Below are 20615 nucleotides of genomic sequence, written 5' to 3' on the forward strand. Positions count from 1 at the left end.
TGTGCTCTGTATGCTTTGGGCAATATAAGCTGTTTGCCTGCTGTCCAGGGCCTGTTAGGATCAATGGATTTAGTCTCTCTATACAGCAAGCCTCTTTCCATAGGATACGATCTTTACACGTCTCATTGGTTGGCTGACCTGCTCTCTGCCTCAGGGCTTCCAAGTCAGGGTCAGTGTTATGCTTCCTGAAAAGCATGTCTCTGTCCTATATCAGTAACCATATCTGGAAGGGTCTCTGCTGGTGAATGACAGATCAAGGTCAATTGTCTGCTCAGTAGGCATGTCAATTAAGTCAGGCTACCATACTCACGGTCCCGGTCACCTTAGGTACTGGTGCTGCTGGAAGCACTGGAGCGCCTCCTCCTGCTGTTTGGTCAGCTGGTTCCACCTGGACTGCCTCAGGATCTGGAACTGGAGAGGTGATCTCTGCTGCTTCTGCTTGTTGGGCCGCTCAGGCCTGGCTATGGGTCACCATAGCAGAAATGCTGACTCCACTGTCAAGGGTAATGTTCATTGGACCCATGTCGGTCCCACACAGCATTGGTACCGGCATATTTTTGATTATTCCTACTTGTCTGTATCCAGGCTTGGTACCCCTATCCAGGAATACTCGAGCAATGGGTACAGTCTCTCTGGATCCATTGGCTAGCACTACCTCTGCAGTGCGCCCTGGAAGAATAGCATCTTCCAGCACTAGCTTTGTTTATAATAAAGTCATGCTAGAGCCAGTGTCCACAAGCCCAGCCACCTGGGTATGATTCACAGTTGCTGGGGTAATGTAGTGTTGTGGAAATCAATCTACTTTCTTGCTTGATAAATGACCAGTAACTTTTTGTGCTGCAGCATGGGCCTCCTTTGTATGACTGGAACCACCCACGAAAGCTGCCAGTTTTGGTTCTGGAACTGAAATGCTCTTTAGTGCAGGCTTAGGATTATCTGGGCAGTCTGCTTTGAAATGTCCTGTACGCTCACACTAGTAACAAGGACATTCATGCTTAAAGTCTTTAGGTTTTTAGGGAATACTGGAGGGTTTGCTGACAGTCTCTGAGGTTACAGGGATATTTGGCTTAGGACCCTGGCTGCCCTTAGATCCTGGCTGCTGCGGATACGGATGGCTTTTCTTTGCCAACCAGGAATAGTTAGCCACAAAAATGTCAGCCGCTTTCTCTGGAGTGCGGGGCTGGTGTTCTTGAACATGTGCCCTCACCTCTGGATGACAATGCTGAAGAAACTGCTCCAGGACCATCAGGTTTTGGCAGTCCTCTAGGGTTTTAACTTCAGTTCCACTGAGCCACCGCTGGTGCTGGTATCTTAGCTAAATCACTGTGAGTATCATCCACCCCCTTTTGCAAAGTCTGGAACTTTAGTCTGTAGGTCTCGGGGGTAATAGCATAGCAGTTCAACAAAGCTTTGTGCACCTCAAACTGAGAGCACGTCTCCATGGACAGTCCTTGGAATGCCTCATATGTTCTACCAGTGAGCTTTCCTCCCAGATAGCGCACCCAGTCTTTCTTGGGAATCTCATCAAGACAGCAAATATTTTTAAAGGCAGATATCCATCAATGTCACCTCGGGTATCATCAAACTGCGCAAACAAGTCAGGCTCAATCCGGGTTGTGGATCCTACCTCGGCACAGAGGATGGGCTGGAGCTTTGGAAACACAAGCCATTTCCATCTCTAGCTTCATTTTCTGCTGCTAGAAGTCCTGCTCCTCACACCGCTGTTCTAACCAGTGTTACTCTTTCCTGTAGATCTGCTGGATTTCAGCTGGTGTGGCATCCGGCCCTGTGAACTCACGGGCCTCTGCTCACAAGGAGTCTGGTCTCCCCTCAGGAGAACTCTGTGCGGGCAGTTCCTGCATCTCCTCGCTGAGGTCATCCGGTTGCTTTGGTGTTAGGACAGGCATATCTAGTGTCTTACAGCCGCTATCAGTTGTCATCAGCATGCTGGTAATCTAACACTACCAAAAAAAAACTGGATGGGGAAGGGAACCTCTTATTGCTGCACTCATTCATTGTGCTCTGTGTCTGGAGGTTACAGATTTTTTTTTTAACTCTGACCGACTCAGTGGATGGTGACCCTTACCCCACACACTGAGCCTGACAATCCCACCACTGCCACAAAAAAGGACAAAGGTCTATCATGAAATGCCTAGCCACCAGCCTGGGGCTAACCCTGTGGCCACCTGGAGGGTCTGTCCCTAGCACAGCTCAGGTCTGCCTGCACCTGCCACTTGTGCTCTACAGTAGCACCCTCCACCCCACCGACTGGGTCTCACTTTCCTCTGGGCAAGTCTCCTACTCTCATGTTATTCCCTGGTGATTTCTAGGTTACTGGGGCCATTCTCTCAAGGGTCCCACAGTTCACAGAAAGCACCCACAGACCAAAGCATGAACCACAAGGATTCTTAGTCCAAGACAGCAGAATCAATAAACTAATAAGGTTTATTGGCAGAGTAGAACAGTGAACCATATAAACAGGTGGAAAAGAACAAGCAATAACGGATAACTGAATATGAATGAAATATAAAATTAAACATTTATCTACTACCTGAATAGTACCTGGGGAGTTCGGGAACAAGATATAGCTGTTCACAGCATCTCAGGAAAAGAGAACCTTCTCTTATCTGAAACTTAAAAAAAATACCTCCTAACTTAAGCTAACAGCTTTTGGCAGGAAGAAGAAACTGACAGTTCTGTAATAACTTTACAAACAACACAGTCACCACCTGCTGGCCAAACAGAGGACATGCACATCATATACAACAGCTATATAATTTACAAGCAGGAAAATTCCCTGTTTCGCCACTAGTGTGTTACCCCAATTAAGAAGATAAGAGGGACATTTTTCACAAGATTTCCAAGAGTCCATTTAGATAAAATAGGGGGTTAACCCTGTACTTATCAATAGTTTTATTGTTGGCCCTTTATAGGTCATTGATAAATTTACATAACATACACTAAATACATTTATAGTATTTTATATGAGATTAACAACCCTACTCCCTTAACAACCTCAAATAACTTAATAATATTAAAATGCAGACAAAAGCCCAACAGCAATGTGGGCTAACCAGTGTTTTGCACAGAGTACCACATATTTAATTATCTATCATTTTGCTAATAACTTGTGCAACCCAACACTTCTATAAAATAAATTATTGTATTTTCGGTACCTAAATGCACATTTTATGGACCTCGGCAGCAACTTTTTCACATAGGGACACAGCCCTATGATTTGTTGCTATCACCATTGGTCCAATGCATCGTCCTAAAGTATTTATACAAATTCACTTCAGTATTGTTCCTTAAGATATTATTAAAGTGAATTTGTATGAATATTTTAGGAAGATGTATTGAACTAATGATGACAGCAAATCAAAGGGCTGTGTCCCTATGTAAAAAAAAGTTCCAGCCGAGGTCCATAAAATGTGCATTTATGTACTGGAAATATAATCTATTTTATAGAAGTGCTGGGTTACACAAGTTATTGTCAATTGTATATACCCCCACTTTGGAATATTTTGGACTTTAAATTTTGATTTATCTAGCATTTGGTATGCACTCAATGCATGTGGACTGCCCGGGGTCTGTACTGGGATCTGTACTATTTATCGTATTCATAAATGATATTTTCAAAGGAATAGTGAATGGAGTTATCAAATTTTACAGACAACAGAACATTATTCAAAGCTGTTAAAACAGCAGAGACATTAGGATTTACAGAAAGATCTTATGAGACTAGCAGACGGGGCATCTGGAAGGCAGATGAAAGTTTATGTAAAAGATTCATAGGGAGAAATAATCCAATTACAGGTACACAATGCTGGGTTCGATGTTAGGAGTCACCCCCCCCCTCCCCCAAAAAAGACCTTGGAGTCATTGTGGACAATGTGTTGAAAATTTCAGTCTAGTGTGCTGTAGCTGTCATAAAGGCATATAGAATGATAATGAAAATTTGAAAAGGAATGGAAAACATAACTGAGAATATCATTATGCCTCTGTCCTTGATATATCCACACCTTGAATAGTATTTGTAGTTCTGATTGCCCCATCTCAAAAATATAGCAGAACCAGAAAAGGTTCAGAGAAGGGTGAGAAAATGATAAAGGTGATTGAACACTTCCCTTATGAAGAAAGGCTAAACAGCTCAGAACTCTTCAGTTTGGAAGAGAAACAGCTGACAGCAGTGTGGAAAAATTAAGGTAATGGCTACTTAACCTTTTAAACAATACCAAAATAAAAGGGCATAAAAACTAGCAACTAGCAGATTGAAAACAACTTGGAGAAAATATTTTTTTGTTCCATCCGCAAGCAGGATTGAGTCAAGCACACGAGTGACATCATATATTGCCAGGGTGGAACAGCTGTCCCAGAACTTCAAACTAATTGTAAGGTTCTGAGCACATGTGACTCTTCCAATAACTCTTCCAATGCTTAACAATCTTCTCATTCCCTCAATTTGTTTTCTTTTTCTGTCCTGCTGAATGGACACAAAAGCAAGGTTTTTTCCAATCCTAAAAGGTTTTGTGAAACTAGGAGACAGGCATCTGAATGGCAGATGAAATTTAATGTAGATAACTATATAGGGAAAAATAATCCCAATTATGCAATGCTGGGTTTTATGTTAGGAGTCACTACCCAACAAAAATATCTTTAGAATTATTGTGGAGAATATGTTGAAATCGGCATAAGCAAAATTTCCTGGTGTTTCCATACCTCGACAACTGGTTTCTGGCAGTCTCCTTGGAGAACTTAGCTCTAGCCCTCAGTGACAAAACAGTTTTGCATACTACAGAGTCTAGGCTTCATCAGTTTCAAGAAAGCAAACTTGTGCCCTATAACCGAGATTTCCTTTACTGAAGCTATTCTAGGCATGGTACAAGTGAAAGCTTTTCCACCACCAGACAGATTCTAATCCTGGATGCTTAATTTCTGCAACATTGTCTGTCACAGCCAAAGCCTCTAATTACAAATGTTAGAACATATGGCTATGGCTGTATGTGGTCCCATTTGCCCACCTATAGATGAAAAAGCCTCAATGAGTTTCAAGTTCCAATAGAGCCAGCATACTCGGTCTTTCTACACTTAACCCTCTAGTTCTACTGCAAATTATGCTGCAGTGGTGGATGTCTGAACACAACTAGATTGCAGATGTCCCATTAGCAACACTGGAGTACCACTTGGATCTAAGAGATGCTTCCAACTTTGGGTGGAGAGCCTACTTAGACTTCCGCCTTACTCAGCAAACCTAGTTGCCATGTGAAAGGCTCCTACAAATCAATTATCTGGAGCTCTAAGCAATATTTTTTTCCCTTTGAATATTTTTCCATCTTTCCTAGAATTGATCAATGCTAGTTCAGACAACTTGAGGTTTGGGACTTTGCCATTACCAGTCACATTCAAATTGAAGCCACTTATTTCCTTGGCATTCAGAAACAGTCAACAGACTTAAGTTCTTCAATCTCATTAGTGTGGTTCCTGGACCAAAAAACTTTGCACAGCATTTTCCAATCTTTGGGACCCCTCAAATAGGCTTCTTTGTTAGTAGAAAAAAATGCAAAACAGCCTCTTTTTTGTTTAGTATTCCCATCCTCACATGGGCTGCAAGGGATGCCCTATCTATGTCTTGAATGCAACCTCTCCTTTACACATCCCCCATCTCATTCATAGCAAAGACAGAGGCTGAGGACCATGATATATACAGCACTCCACTGGCTTCATCAGAACGGGTCCCCCTTGCTCAAAAGGCTCTCAGTTTTAATTAGCCTCAGGTGCCTTTCTTCCAGATTGGGGAGAGGGACCTTTAAATGCATACCTTCCTGTCCCTAGTGACAAAAATACTTTTAAATATTAAGAGAGGGGAAACTGTGATTTGTTGCTTCTTACTAACTAGGACAAATCTGGTTCCTACTACTGTGGGAATTGTCGGGAAAATGTTTGGTTGGGGTCCTTTCCCAGCCTTGTTAACACAGAATCAGCAAAATCTGTTGCTGCCTAACCTCAGAGCTCCAACCCTCACAGCTAGGACATTGGAATGACAATGTTCAATTTACTGAATCTGCCTTATGTCTCAAATTCTTTTGGCATCTAAGAGAGACTCTAATAAAGGTTTTATGGTTTTAAGTGGAAGAGGTGGTGGAAAGCCTGAGACCTTTTTTCCTGCTTCAACACCTCTTCTATATCTTTTGGAGTTGGGTGTAAAACTCTATTCCATGTTCACCTTTGCATTGGGACATATGACCACCATGTAGAAAATAAACCTATTTCTCTACAATCTTTAGTCTGATTTATGAGGGCTAGCTTCTGTTGAAATCCATCTTCTGCTGTGTTTTGGAATCTGAATGTGGTTGAAATCCAGCAGATGAACCCTCAAGCTACAAAATTTAGCTGATGTACTTGATCTAGAAGGTCTTTTCTGGTGGTGACTACTTTTGGCATTCAGAGTTAGTGAGCTTCAGGCCTTAGTGACTTATTTACCCTATACAAAATGTTGACAGTAATGTAATTCTATGCACACATCCTAAGTTCCTGTCAAACTTTAATCTTAACCAATGAATTGTCCTTCTATCACGTTTCACAAGGCTCAATGTTTATGAAAGTGAGTGGGCCTTTGGCCAGCTTATATTGCAAAAAGCCTTAGTCTTGTACTTGGAGTGTGCTGAATTTCATAGAAAGTCCACCCAGGTTTGTTTGTTTTTTTTACCCAGTAAACCTGTAGCCAAATGTAATCTGTTATCCAGTTAGACAGTGTACATTTTTTGACTTAGCCTATACAGGTTTGACCCATGAAGACTGTCACAGCATTAGAGCCATAATTGTGTCTGTGATACAACTTAGGTATGCCTCCATGAAAAAGTTCTGCAAGACTGACCATGCACTTCTGTCCACATGTTCACATCAAATTACTATGTGGAGAGGGATTATTTTCAAAAGTGATTGGCCAGCGAAATCGGTATAATCGAAAGTGGCTTTTTTGACAGCATTGCCGCTTTCCCGTCACCTCGCCGGTGAAAGTTCAAGGGGCGTGTCGGCGGCGTAGCGAAGGTGGGGCATGGGCGTGGCTACCAGATGGCCGGCTTTCGCGGATAATGGAAAAAAAAGCGGCATTAAGCAGTATTTCACCGGGTTTACTTGGTCCTTTTATTTTCACAACCCAGCCTCAAAAAGGTGCCCCAACTGACCAGATGACCACCAGAGGGAATGGGGGATGACCTCCCCATAGTCCCCCAGTGGTCACCAACCCCCTCCCACACTATAAAAATAAAAACCTTTTTTGCCAGCCTGTATGCCAGCCTCAAATGTCATACCCAGCTCCCTGACAGCAGTATGCAAGTCCCTGGAGCAGCCTTTAATGGGTGCAGTGCACTTCAGGCAGGCAGACCCAGGTCTATCCCCCCCTACCTGTTACACTTGTGGTGGTAAATGTTAAGCCCTCCAAACCCCCCCAAAACCCACTCTACCCACATGTAGGTGCCCCCCTTCACCCATAAGGGCTATGGTAATGGTGTAGAGTTGTGGGGAGTGGGTTTGGGGGGGGATTTGGGGGGCTCAGCACCCAAGGTAAGGGAGCTACGCACCTGGGAACTTTTTTTGTATTTTTTAAAATTGTTAGAAGTGCCCCCTAGGGTGCCCGGTTGGTGTCCTGGCATGTCAGGGGGACCAGTGCACTACAAATGCTGGCTCCTCTCACGACAAAATGCCTTGGATTTCACTGGGTTTCAGTTGGTCGCCATTTTTTTCCATTATCGCTGAAAAACAAAACCGGCGATCTCAAACCTGGCGAATTCTGGCATTTGGCCGGGCTAAACCATATTATTGGAAAAAAAGATGGCTGGCCATCTTTTTTGAAAATACGGTTCTGGCCAGCTGTTGCGCCACCGCCAAAATAGATCACCGGCGAAATGCCCCTCTTAGTCACTCTGTTCTGTGAAATCTGAGGTTTAGAATCCAAATCCATTCCCCTCAAAGTCATTTTTTATTATTTTCAGATTGCCGTTGTGTTAAAACAACAACAACAAAAGCTCTATTGCTGACAGAAACATGATTCTAACTTGCCTTTCTTTCCCCCCCACTTTTGTTACAAGGCAGTCTGTAGCTAAGGATTCTCATGTGTGAGGAGTGCATATAATGCTTGCCCTCAGAGACAGCAAAATTGATTCTTAGTAGGCCTTCTCCACTGACAGCAGGATCTCAATCCTCACAAAACTCGCCTCTCGCCCCCAAGAGTTGGCTTCTTCTAATATAGCTTTCTATAGAACTGAGATTGCCCTGCTTAAAGACACTAGCCCAGGAAATCATGTACATGTAAGATTCACTGCTCTAGATAGCTCTTAGAGCTTTGTTTACTTTTCTCCAGCCTGGGCTCTGTCAAATGATGGAACCCATGCATGAGGACCGATATCCTGTTGCTCCTGGAGAACAGGTAAGAAGCTTTGGTCTGTCTGGGCTGGAAGTCAGGTTTAGACAGAGCTAATTCTGACAATGTAGCCTTGGACTTCTGTCAACTAATGACCTCAAGTACTATTTACATGAAAACTCGTAGATAGTCAAAGTTTTTTCTGTTAAATGGCAACAGAACCTTATACTTAAATTGCTTTCCTCCAAGCCAGAACTTGCTACTCGTCTGATCCTCCTGTCTCCATTTCTGCCTTTCATAGCTGCGTCTGGACGAGACTCAGGAGGACGAGTACCAGGTGTTAAGAATGCAATTACAGCAGGAGTTGGAGCTCCTCAATGCTTACCAGAGCAAGATAAAGATCCACACAGAGACGCAACATGAGAGAGAAATAAAGGACCTGGAACAACGGGTGTCCATCCGCCGAGCCCTGCTAGAGCAAAGGGTGGGTATTATTCATTGTGTCCCTCAGGTGCAGTGCAGCTCCTTCTGGGTGCTGTTGGAGCAGAGGGTGTGTGTTGCTCTTGTTATATTGTCTAGTGTAGTAGAGTTCCCTCTGGCCATTGCTGGAACTAAGGATGGCTGTTCCTTGTTCAATTGTTTCTGATGCACTGAGGTGTTCCTCTGGTGTTGTTGTACCTGAGAAGGGTGTTAATATTATGTTTTTGCTACTGGTCCTTTGGTATAGGTCTCTGTTTTTTTGGTCTCTTTATTTCCTCCTTTACTTTATATCAGTAAGATCTTTGAACTAGGGAAAGCTGACAGATACACAGTGAAGATGAGACAGTTAACTCTGTATCCTAGATAAAAATGAATATAGGAAATGACCATACAATCTGTTGAGCCTGCCCATTATTTTGTAAGTTCTACAATCCTTTCCTGTCCCTTTGAATGCCTCTGTACTTGTCTGATGCTGTTTTGAACTTTGAGCCTGCAAAGAGGTGGGATAATGTGGGATACAAATGTAACAAAATAAATAAATAAATAAAGATGCAGTCCACCCTCTAGCATACCTGGGGCGAAGCGGTGGAGGCAGTCTGCCCTGGGTACCGGCAGCAATGGGGATGCACAGAACAGGTGCGCACTGTTGGCTCTGCCGGTCCCATGCCCCGAAACAGGAAGTTGACATCTGAGGGGGCAGGGTACTGGCAGAGCCAACAGCGGTCCACCCCCAATTCCTCTAGGAGCTATTCTTTACATTCACCACCTTTTCTATTAAAAAAACAATTCCTGAGATTACTCCTGAGTCTACCTACTTTAACCCTCATCCTGTAACTCCTCACTTCTAGACCCACCTCTTGTGCATTTCTATCATTGAAGTATTTAAACACGTGGGGTAAACACAAAGGAATCCTGTATGGAAAGAGAATGGAACCAAACAAACTTAGCGGTACTTAGATAGCAACTGCAGTAATTGTGAAATAAAGCCAATGCTGGGCAAACTTCTACATTTTGTGCCCTGATCACGGACAGACAGATCTTGATGGGCTGGAGTGGGACTTCAATGGCAGCTCCAGTAGTTGGGGAACAAGGCCAGCGCTGGGCAAATTTCTATGGTCTGTGCCCAGAAAATGATGAGAACAAATCAAGATCAAGTATGCATAAAGTAGTATCGCACCATACCATATGCTACAGTGGGGGAAATAAGTATTTGATCCCTTGCTGATTTTGTAAGTTTGCCCACTGACAAAGACATGAGCAGCCCATAATTGAAGGGTAGGTTATTGGTAACAGTGAGAGATAGCACATCACAAATTAAATCCGGAAAATCACATTGTGGAAAGTATATGAATTTATTTGCATTCTGCAGAGGGAAATAAGTATTTGATCCCCCACCAACCAGTAAGAGATCTGGCCCCTACAGACCAGGTAGATGCTCCAAATCAACTCGTTACCTGCATGACAGACAGCTGTCGGCAATGGTCACCTGTATGAAAGACACCTGTCCACAGACTCAGTGAATCAGTCAGACTCTAACCTCTACAAAATGGCCAAGAGCAAGGAGCTGTCTAAGGATGTCAGGGACAAGATCATACACCTGCACAAGGCTGGAATGGGCTACAAAACCATCAGTAAGACGCTGGGCGAGAAGGAGACAACTGTTGGTGCCATAGTAAGAAAATGGAAGAAGTACAAAATGACTGTCAATCGACAAAGATCTGGGGCTCCACGCAAAATCTCACCTCGTGGGGTATCCTTGATCATGAGGAAGGTTAGAAATCAGCCTACAACTACAAGGGGGGAACTTGTCAATGATCTCAAGGCAGCTGGGACCACTGTCACCACGAAAACCATTGGTAACACATTACGACATAACGGATTGCAATCCTGCAGTGCCCGCAAGGTCCCCCTGCTCCGGAAGGCACATGTGACGGCCCGTCTGAAGTTTGCCAGTGAACACCTGGATGATGCCGAGAGTGATTGGGAGAAGGTGCTGTGGTCAGATGAGACAAAAATTGAGCTCTTTGGCATGAACTCAACTCGCCGTGTTTGGAGGAAGAGAAATGCTGCCTATGACCCAAAGAACACCGTCCCCACTGTCAAGCATGGAGGTGGAAATGTTATGTTTTGGGGGTGTTTCTCTGCTAAGGGCACAGGACTACTTCACCGCATCAATGGGAGAATGGATGGGGCCATGTACCGTACAATTCTGAGTGACAACCTCCTTCCCTCCGCCAGGGCCTTAAAAATGGGTCGTGGCTGGGTCTTCCAGCACGACAATGACCCAAAACATACAGCCAAGGCAACAAAGGAGTGGCTCAGGAAGAAGCACATTAGGGTCATGGAGTGGCCTAGCCAGTCACCAGACCTTAATCCCATTGAAAACTTATGGAGGGAGCTGAAGCTGCGAGTTGCCAAGCGACAGCCCAGAACTCTTAATGATTTAGAGATGATCTGCAAAGAGGAGTGGACCAAAATTCCTCCTGACATGTGTGCAAACCTCATCATCAACTACAGAAGACGTCTGACCGCTGTGCTTGCCAACAAGGGTTTTGCCACCAAGTATTAGGTCTTGTTTGCCAGAGGGATTAAATACTTATTTCCCTCTGCAGAATGCAAATAAATTCATATACTTTCCACAATGTGATTTTCCGGATTTAATTTGTGATGTGCTATCTCTCACTGTTACCAATAACCTACCCTTCAATTATGGGCTGCTCATGTCTTTGTCAGTGGGCAAACTTACAAAATCAGCAAGGGATCAAATACTTATTTCCCCCACTGTATGTTTATTTTGTTTGGCTGACTGGATGGACCATACAGGTCTTTATCTGCCGTCATCTACCTTTGTTACTATCATATCTCTCCTCTCGCTTTTCTTCCAAAGTATACCTATTTAGATCTTTAAGTGTGTTCTCATTTGCTTTATGATGAAGACCACTAACCATTTTAGTAGCTGCTGTCTGATCCTTTTGAGGGTGTGATCTTCAGAATTGCACACAATTCCAATTGAGACTTATAAAGAGGCCATGTCACCTCCTTTTTCCTGCTGGCCATTCCCCTCCCTAGCATCCATGTATCTGTTTGGCTTTTGCTGTTGCCTTTTTGATCTGTTTGGCCACCTTAGATAGTCAGATATGATCACATCCAGATCCTGCTGTTTTGTGTAAAGAAGTAATTTATCCCCTATACTGTACTGCTCCCTTGGGTTTTTGCAGCCGAAATGCTTGATCCTTGCATTTTTTTTTTTTTAGTATTAATTCTTTACTGTCATACTCTAGACCATTTGCCAACCATCACTAGGCCCTCCTCATCCACACCTTCCAGGGTGTCTACCTTGTTGCAGATTTTGGTGTCACCTGCAAAGAGGTAACCCTTTCTCAACAGCTCTTCTGCAATACCACTTACAGCAACATTGCAAAGAACTGGGCCAAGCACTGATCCTTGTGGCACACCATCGGTAAATCCCTGTCCTCAAAGTGCTCCATTTATCTCTGTTTTTTGTTGCGTCCCACAGGGCCCATAACAAGAGCAGTTGGTCTGAGTCGCCTGTAGAAAGCCCTGTGAAAGATCTTGCTGAAGTGTGAGAACACCACATCTAGTGCTCTCCCCATTAAATCAAATTCAACAGACAAGACCTCTTTCTAGTAAAACAATGCTGCCTCAGATCCTGTAATCCACTGGATTCCAGAAATGTCACAATCCTCTGTTTCTACAGTGTTTCCATTAATTTACTAACCACTGAGGTCAGACTAACTGGCCCATAGTCCCCAGCCTCCTCCTTTCCACTTTTGATGAGAGGAACCACATCCACCCCAGGACCATTCCTGACTTTAAAAAGCATTGAACAGGTCACACAACAGCATAACAGCTTGAACCAACATCCTAAAATGATTTTTTTCGTGAAAAAAATAATGTAATGGATCACAACTTTAAGTTTGAAAAAGATTCTCCTAAACAAACAATTTACTTGTTCCATTGAGATATTGAAATTGAGAATAATTCCTTGTAACCTTGAATACTTTTTTCTGTTGGGAAAAGTTCATCTGAGTTGAGAAACATTTTAGACGGGAGAGAATTTGACAAATAACTCATCAAAATGATTTTGGATTTCTATTTTATTCAACTTTTTTTTTTTTAATTTGTAATTTTAATGACTTTTACAAGAAACACTTGTACAGAAAAGGAGTATTACCATACCATACAAGAAAATATTTTATAAAGAAAATCTATTAAATGATAATTACTGCTAAAGTCCACAATTATAGGCAAGGCACTATTCAAAAATTGGTTAACATAGGAAAAAATGAATAGAACATATTCCCACTTATCCTATCACGGAGTAGATACTAATGGAGGAAGCACCAGAGAGTTTACGGCTGGTTCTTGTCTGGAGTCCAGGAATTTTGCTAATTGATCACGCTCAAAGAAAACATATTTAATAGATTGAAATTTAACAACACATTTACAAGGAAAATTAAGCCAGAAAATTCCCCCCTGTGACAATACACGATCACAAAATTTCAAAAAAGACTGACGTCTTTTCTGAGTTTGTCTAGCAATATCAGGAAATACTTTGACTTTGCAATTCAGAAAGACTTCATGTCTAAGTTTAAAGAAAGTTTTCAAGATCCAGTCCCAATCCGGCTGTAGAACAAAGTCTATAATTAATGTAGCAGGTTGTACTCCACATAGTTCATCTTCAATTGTTTGTGATAAATTCAAATTTAGCTCCTCAAATGAGGTTTCCATAGATGGTATTATGCGCTCACTTGGTTTCTTAACATAGGGAGCCAAATAATAAATCCTTGCTACAGGTGGAAACAATTGTTCAGTAATTTTTAATACTTCAGAAAGATATCTTTTAAATGTTATTAAAGGAGCCACTGCTGGAACTTTAGGAAAATTTATAAATCTCAATGTTTTCATCCTTTGTAGATTTTCTAAAGTTTCTATTTTCCTATGTAAATATACATTTTCTTTTATTAAAGTTATTTGACTCTCTTTAATTTGATTTATTTCAAGTATAATTGTTTGTTCAAAAGTTTTAGTTTGTTCCAACTGTTTTTCCAAGTCTGCTATTTTAGCTTGATTTGATTGAGTATCTTTAACTATTGGAGATAATTTCTGGGTTAAAGAATCTTCTAAACATTCCAAAGCATCCCAAATTTTTTCTAGGGTTATTTTCTCCGATTTTTTAGAAAATAATTTCAATGTTACCTCTTCCTGAGCTCCTTTCTTAGAGCCAGTCTTGCTGTCCTGTGATTCAACTCCTGCTCCTTCGGTATTCTCAGCAGTAACCAGGGTTGCCAAATAAAAAAAAAAATTCCCACACAAAACAGCCCAAAAACCGCACACACCCCACCCCCGCCGTCATCACCCCCCGCCCCTTCTGTCATCACCCCTACCCCCGCCGTCATCAACCCCGCCCCTTCCGTCACCCCGCCCTCATCAGCCCCACCCCTTCAGTCATCACCCCGCCCCCGCCGTCATCGCCCCGCCCAATACATCACCAAACCCTGCCCAAAACGTCACAAACCCCGCCTCTGTCACCATTAGCCCCACCCCCCGCCGGCCGAAAAACCGCCCCAAAATCCGCACAAAAAAAACAAAACGAGCCCAAAAAACCGCAACCCGCCGCGGGCAAAAGTTTCCCACGGCGGGTTGCGGAAAACCACCCATCTGGCAACCGTGGCAGTAACCACCAGCACTGCTGCACTCAGCGTTCTGCTAGCAGAGTCTGCCCCTACTCCCAGATCAGACATCTCCTCATCGGGTCTAGTCAATCCAGGGCTCTGGTCTGCCAGCATTGCCGGCATCGAAGGAGGACTCCGTTCCTCTGGGCTCAGAGTGGTCTCTCCCTCAGGCAGGTAGGTCGGTTCTCCTCTCATCGATCCCTCCTGCAGCAAGGGTTGTTGCCCAGTCAATTCTACTCTGGGAACAGTGAAACGGTCCATCGGTCCCAATTCCTGTCTTGCAGAGGGAGCAGGGTAAGCCCTCTGTTTGCCCCTTCTCTTGGGCATGGAAATGTATTTTTTTTAAGGAAAAAAAAACAGCAAGAGGGAGTTGAGTGAGGAGCTGTTTCACATATGTCCTATTCAGACGCCATCTTGCCCCCTTGAATTATTCAACTTTAAACAATGTTTCTAAGTCCAATTCTCCACAAAGTCAATATAATCTGGAATTGCTGAGAGAGTTTGATTAAGAAAATATATATATTTTTTTTTCATTCCATCCTATGGGGAATATACTGAGAGATTCTTTCCTGCCAAATTTCCCTCAGGACCCCTACATAATTTTCATCTACTCCTTCACCACTCTCTTTCAAAAGGAGTGCACCCTTATGTATTTAATAACACCACTCCAGCAATGCTGGATTTTTGGGGCTGAGGCCAAATAATACTTTCTTATTCAATCCATTCTCAGTTTAGCATGTTTTCTCTTGTTTAAATGGGTCTCTCTCCTGCAACAGCACTGAGAGGTTAACACCTTCTTTTCATCCAGTCCCACCCATGTTCTGTGATGCTTTCCCTCTGTCAGCCATACTAACACAAACAAGGTTACTGTTAGTCATACTGTCACTTTTAAGGTCAACGCCCCTTCTTATGCTTGTTTTCCACATATCCACTCACTTCATTTCTAATCCCCCACCCTTCTCATCCCCTTGATCCTGCCTTCCACTCTCTTTTCATCCCCACAGACAAAATAATCTCAGACATGTATAGGAGGAAAGAGCCACCCCAGGAAACAGCCTTTATATCATTGTGCAAGACTGCTCTACAACTCTGCCCCAAGCCCTCCATATTCCCTCCTGTTCCCTGTACCAACAACCTGATTTCCCCCCTTAAAAATCCACTGCCAGTCAGTCTGACTTTGATGGTACCAAATACCCTCAGTTATCTAACAGATCGCAACTCCCAAACTTCTGCAGCCCTCCCCAAGCACTTGTACCTATATAACTCGGCACTCAGGGGAAGATGCACTAAAACAGTCGTTAATGCCTGTTGCTTACCGATTCCTTAGCGAATCGGTAAGCAACAGGAATGCATCAAGGAAAGGGCATACAAATGAGCTGCTCGTTGTAGCTCACTTGCATTCTCTATTCCCTTGGAAGCCAGTCGGCCGGTCGAGCATGCACAGAGCAGCCAAGTGTTATGCTGGCTGCTTTGCGCATGCCGAATACATCCAAAAAGCGCCTAACACCCATCTCAAAAAAAAAAAAAAAAAGAAGCTGAGTGTCCCAAGTGCTCGTGAGGGACTTAAAAAAAATATATATATATATTTTTTTAAGTTATGGTACCTTCGCTATGCCTGTGGCCGTCCCTGCGCCGCCCTGGAAAAAGAAGATGCCGCGCCGCTCACCCGCTCCACAGCCTGCTGCAGGAAGGCTCCAATGTTCCTCCCTTCTGTGATCCCGGCTCAGCCGCCACCCCTGAGAGCCCCACCCCAGGCAAGAAAAGTGCAGGAGAGCGCAGTTAAGGACATCCATTGTCCACGTCTTCAACACCCGTCCATATTCTGCCCTTAGGTCTCTCTCAGCCAATCACAGCGCGTTTAGCTTTCACTGGTGTCAGCTAAACGCACTGTGATTTGGCTGAGAGGCCGTGGGGGGGCCTCACAATCCTTCATTAGCCCTCTCTTCAGCTGCTGATGAGGAAGGGAAAATGTCTGAAAGGAAGATTTAAAACAGAAGAGCGAGAGTAAAAATTAAAAGTACGACGTCCTTTTTTATGTTTTGTTGTTTTGCGTGAAGGACGTCCATAAAGGACGTCCAGGACGAGCACTTGGATGGTTGGGGTTTTTTTTTCCAGGTGAAGGACGTCCAAAAAGGACGTCCCTGACGACATTTTTTTTCTTCCGATTCTTTCCTTTGCCCCAGCGAGAGGTGTAGACCTCCCATTAGGTTTTCCACGGTAAGGGGATCTGAAAATGATAGTGCATCTCATTATAATAGCCTTGCAACGGTAGTGCAGCTCATTATAATAGCCTTTGGATCATCTGCATTCCGTTTTCGTTAGCTGCTACCGTGATCGGAAAATGGCTCGGAGAAGCCTTTAGTGCATGCCATGGTTTACTACTTGCTCGTTAAGTTTAGTGCATCTGGCCCTCAGTGATCACATCTTCCCTTTCATCCAGCCAGTTTCTCTGGAGATCATGCCTTCTAACTTCCACCCCAAGTCAGCACTATTTTGAGGGGTACTCAAGTATCCATGCTAATTTTTCAGTCTGTTTATGCCCACCAATACCTGTTGTGGACTTGGATCTCTGCAACTTCTCTTGTGCCAGGCTTGCCTCATAAAGGGCCTTTCAGGCCTTTTTTAGTGTCTTACTTCAATAAGCTGAACCACTAATCACAAACCCGTGTCCAAAAGGGTACGGCCAATGAAAACACCCTGATCCGTGCTGAAGTGCTGTTTCTTTAAACTCTTGGTGCTTTTCATTTGATTTCCATTCAATATAAGATTCTCTAATATTCTTACAGTGGACAATATTTTCTCTTTGGGCGAGAAGCAGTGCAAGCACACTACTAAGTCTCTTGATAAATCTCATAATTCTCTGTGGTTCCAGCATCCTATGTTCCCTTTCAATCAGTATCTTATTTGGTTCCTGTAGGCTTCTCCCATCTGCAGGAACACTTGCATTGCCACTGCCGCTGCATCCAAATATTTCTCTTTTGGCATACCTTGCACCTGGAAGTTGTTATTGTGCTCTCCATTCTCCATATCCTCCAACTTGAGCTAAACCTCTTTCCACACTGGCCAATTTTATCTGCTTATGTCACGATCCTTGCCACTTCTTGCTCCTGGGCTCCACTTGCTGTTTTGCCGCCTCCACCCAACTCCAGAGATCAGCAGTTTCCTTCATCACCCCAGCCAGCAGATGTCTCACCTCACTTGCCATGTGGCCCAGCTCAGCTTTAAGGTTTTAATTCTCAAAACATCACCCACATCTCGCTGCTTGGTGAGAGGCCCCTGCTGAGTTCCCAGCTTTACCTCACTCAATGTGTCTGAAGCAGAATTGAAAGACCCTTGAGCCTCTTTAGCATCCTCGCATGCCGTGCTTGCAGGATCCTTTCTGCTTAAATGAAAAATTGTCTTAAGATCATTGGGGCCATCACTGAGGTTGGCCTTCACTGGGTGGCGAGGAATGTTTTCTTATATAGGACTGGATGCTAGCAAATTGCTGATGTGTTACATTTTTATATTGTCTTCCTTTGAAGTTCAGTAACTATGCTGCCATTCTAGAGATGACTTCACTTCCTCTCCCAAATTATATTAATATAATACACGTTTCAGAAAACCGGTGGCGATACCATAATATCTGGTGCAGAAGTTATAAATGACATGGTTACTCTATTACTCATTATGTAAGCCGCATTGAGCCTGCCATGAGTGGGAAAGCGTGGGGTACAAATATAACTAAAATAAAATTATGCTCTCTATCACACCTGATCTCTTGGTTACCACAGCTCTCATTTTTCGCTGTCAGTATATTGATTGTAGATCCTGTCTGACAACTGCAACTGTTACACAATAGATCCAATGTTGTGGTTGGATCCCTATCACTTTGCAACCCAGATGATTACAGCTATATATTAGATTTGTTATTTCTGTAATTCCTTCGTTATGCTGAAAACCTGCTGATTGTTAGTTGTGGACCCATTTAAGGACATCTTCACACTCAACATTTTTCTTAATGCAAATTTAATATGCGATACGTGAAGCTTTACCCAGGGCCGTGCCAACACGGTAAGCGGGGTAAGCACGGCAGGGGGGGGGCGCCGCCGCACCATGCTTACCTCGCCCTCCCGCTCCCATTGCCCAACTGCCCGCCCTCTTCTCCCCCCCCCAACATCCCTTTCCTTTTTTTATCCTTTTAAATTTACCTCCGTCCGGCAGCGCAGCGTCAGTGAAGGAGGCAGCGCTCCCGACGTGTCTAGCCTTCCCTTCGCTCAGTGTTCCGCCTTCTTCTGACGTCAAGGAAATGACGTCCTGCGCTGCCGGACGGAGATAAATTTAAAAGAAAAAAAAAGGAAAGGGATGTTGGGGGGGGGGGGGGAGAAGAGGGCGGAGTTGGGACATGGGAGCGGGAGTGCAGGGGAGAGAGGAGCATGGATGCGAGGGCAGGGTTCATGGAAGGGAGAGAGGGGAATTGATGGATAGGGATGAATGGAGGGGGCAGGGGACAGAGGAGCATGGATGGGAGGGCAGGGCTCAGGGAGAGAGGAAAATTGCTGGATAGGGATGAATGGAGGGGACAGAGGAGCATGGATGGGAGGGCAGGGCTCAGGGAGAGAGGGGAATTGCTGGATAGGAATGGATGGAGGTGGGCAGGGGACAGAGGAGCATGGATGGGATTGCAGGGCCCAGGGAGAGAGGAGAAATTGCTTAATATGGATGGATGGAAGTGGGCAGGGGACAGAGGAGCATGGATGGGATTGCAGGGCCCAGGGAGAAAGGAGAAATTGCTTAATATGGATGGATGGAGGTGGGCAGGGGACAGAGCAGCATGGATGGACATGGATGGGATTGCAGGGCTCAGGGAGAGAGGAGAAATTGCTTAATATGGATAGATGGAGGTGGGCAGGGGACAGAGGAGCATGGGATTGCAGGGCCCAGGGAGAGAGGAGAAATTGCTTAATATGGATGGATGGAGGTTGGCAGGGGACAGAGGAGCATGAATGGGAGGGCAGGGCTCAGGGAGAGAGGGGAATTGCTGGACATAGAGGGGAGGAAAGAGAGATGAAGGAGATGAAATGAGGGGAAAGGAAGCGAGGAGAAAAACTGCACATGGATGAAGAAAATAGGCAGAAGCTGAGGACCAGAAATGAAGAAGAAAGGAGGAAAGGAAGCCCTAGAAACGGAGTTAAGAGGACAGATAGCAGCAGAATCAGATACTGGGCCAGCATGATTAGAAAAAGAAAGTCACCAGACAACAAAGGTAGAAAAAAATCATTTTATTTTCATTTTAGTGTTTGGAATATTTACATCTGCTATCTTATTTTGCAATGTATAGCAATTTGTTTCTAAGAATATTGCCAACAATTCCTGTCAGTGTGGCAAGTGGTGAGCGATCATTTTCACGGGGGGGGGGGGGGGGGGGGGGGGGGCACCAACTGATAGTCTGCAGGGGGCGCCAGAGACCCTAGGCACGGCCCTGGCTTTACCCACAACAGAAAGTGGACCATGCCAACTAGGCAAACATTTGCTTTCTTTGAAAATCTTATTGGCAATTTGGTATTTTGGGGATTTAGTCCTCAAATCATAGTAGGCTTTTCTATATTTGGCAGAGCTTTTTTTTCTTTTGAGCAAAGGTAAATGTACTTTGCAAATGTCATCATAAATATATGGCGCATTCAAATGTAGTAGCAGCATGGTAGCAGATAACGAAAACGGAATGCAAAGCTATTATAATGAGCTAATTACTATTATAATGTGCATGCAAGGCGACCCCATTCACAAAAGCAGTCCTACCTTTACCGTGGAAAATCTAACAGGAGGTCTACAACTCTCGTTAATCCTTGGCTGGGCTGCTAGGGTCAAAGAAGCTGATTTTCAGGAGCTGCTCAGTGCCCATTGGAAATCTCCTTTGTGCCCTCTTGCTCTCATCTGGTGCTGACATTGTAGGGCAGGAAGTTAAAGGTCCGGTTTGAAATAGAATTGAACTCTGACAGAAACGTTTTATTTTTTCTCGTTTCCCCATCCCATTTACACACAGTCTGGTCTCTCTCACCAGTCACAGCGCGTTTAGCTGACACCAGTGTCAGCTAAACACG

General features: G+C 44.1%; 1 protein-coding gene across 2 annotated transcripts in view; it reads left to right on the forward strand.

The window, feature by feature from the left end:
• Positions 1 to 20615, forward strand: part of TAOK2 (TAO kinase 2) — a 247963-nt gene that overhangs the window by 214944 nt on the left and 12404 nt on the right. For both annotated transcript variants that reach the window (XM_030208780.1, XM_030208781.1), the window contains one exon: positions 8661 to 8843. In XM_030208780.1, the coding sequence (XP_030064640.1) occupies positions 8661 to 8843 (183 nt within the window). The remainder of the gene's footprint in view (positions 1 to 8660; positions 8844 to 20615) is intronic.

The sequence above is a fragment of the Microcaecilia unicolor genome, chromosome 7 (genome assembly GCF_901765095.1).
Source record: "Microcaecilia unicolor chromosome 7, aMicUni1.1, whole genome shotgun sequence".
Taxonomy (NCBI): Eukaryota; Metazoa; Chordata; class Amphibia; order Gymnophiona; family Siphonopidae; genus Microcaecilia; species Microcaecilia unicolor.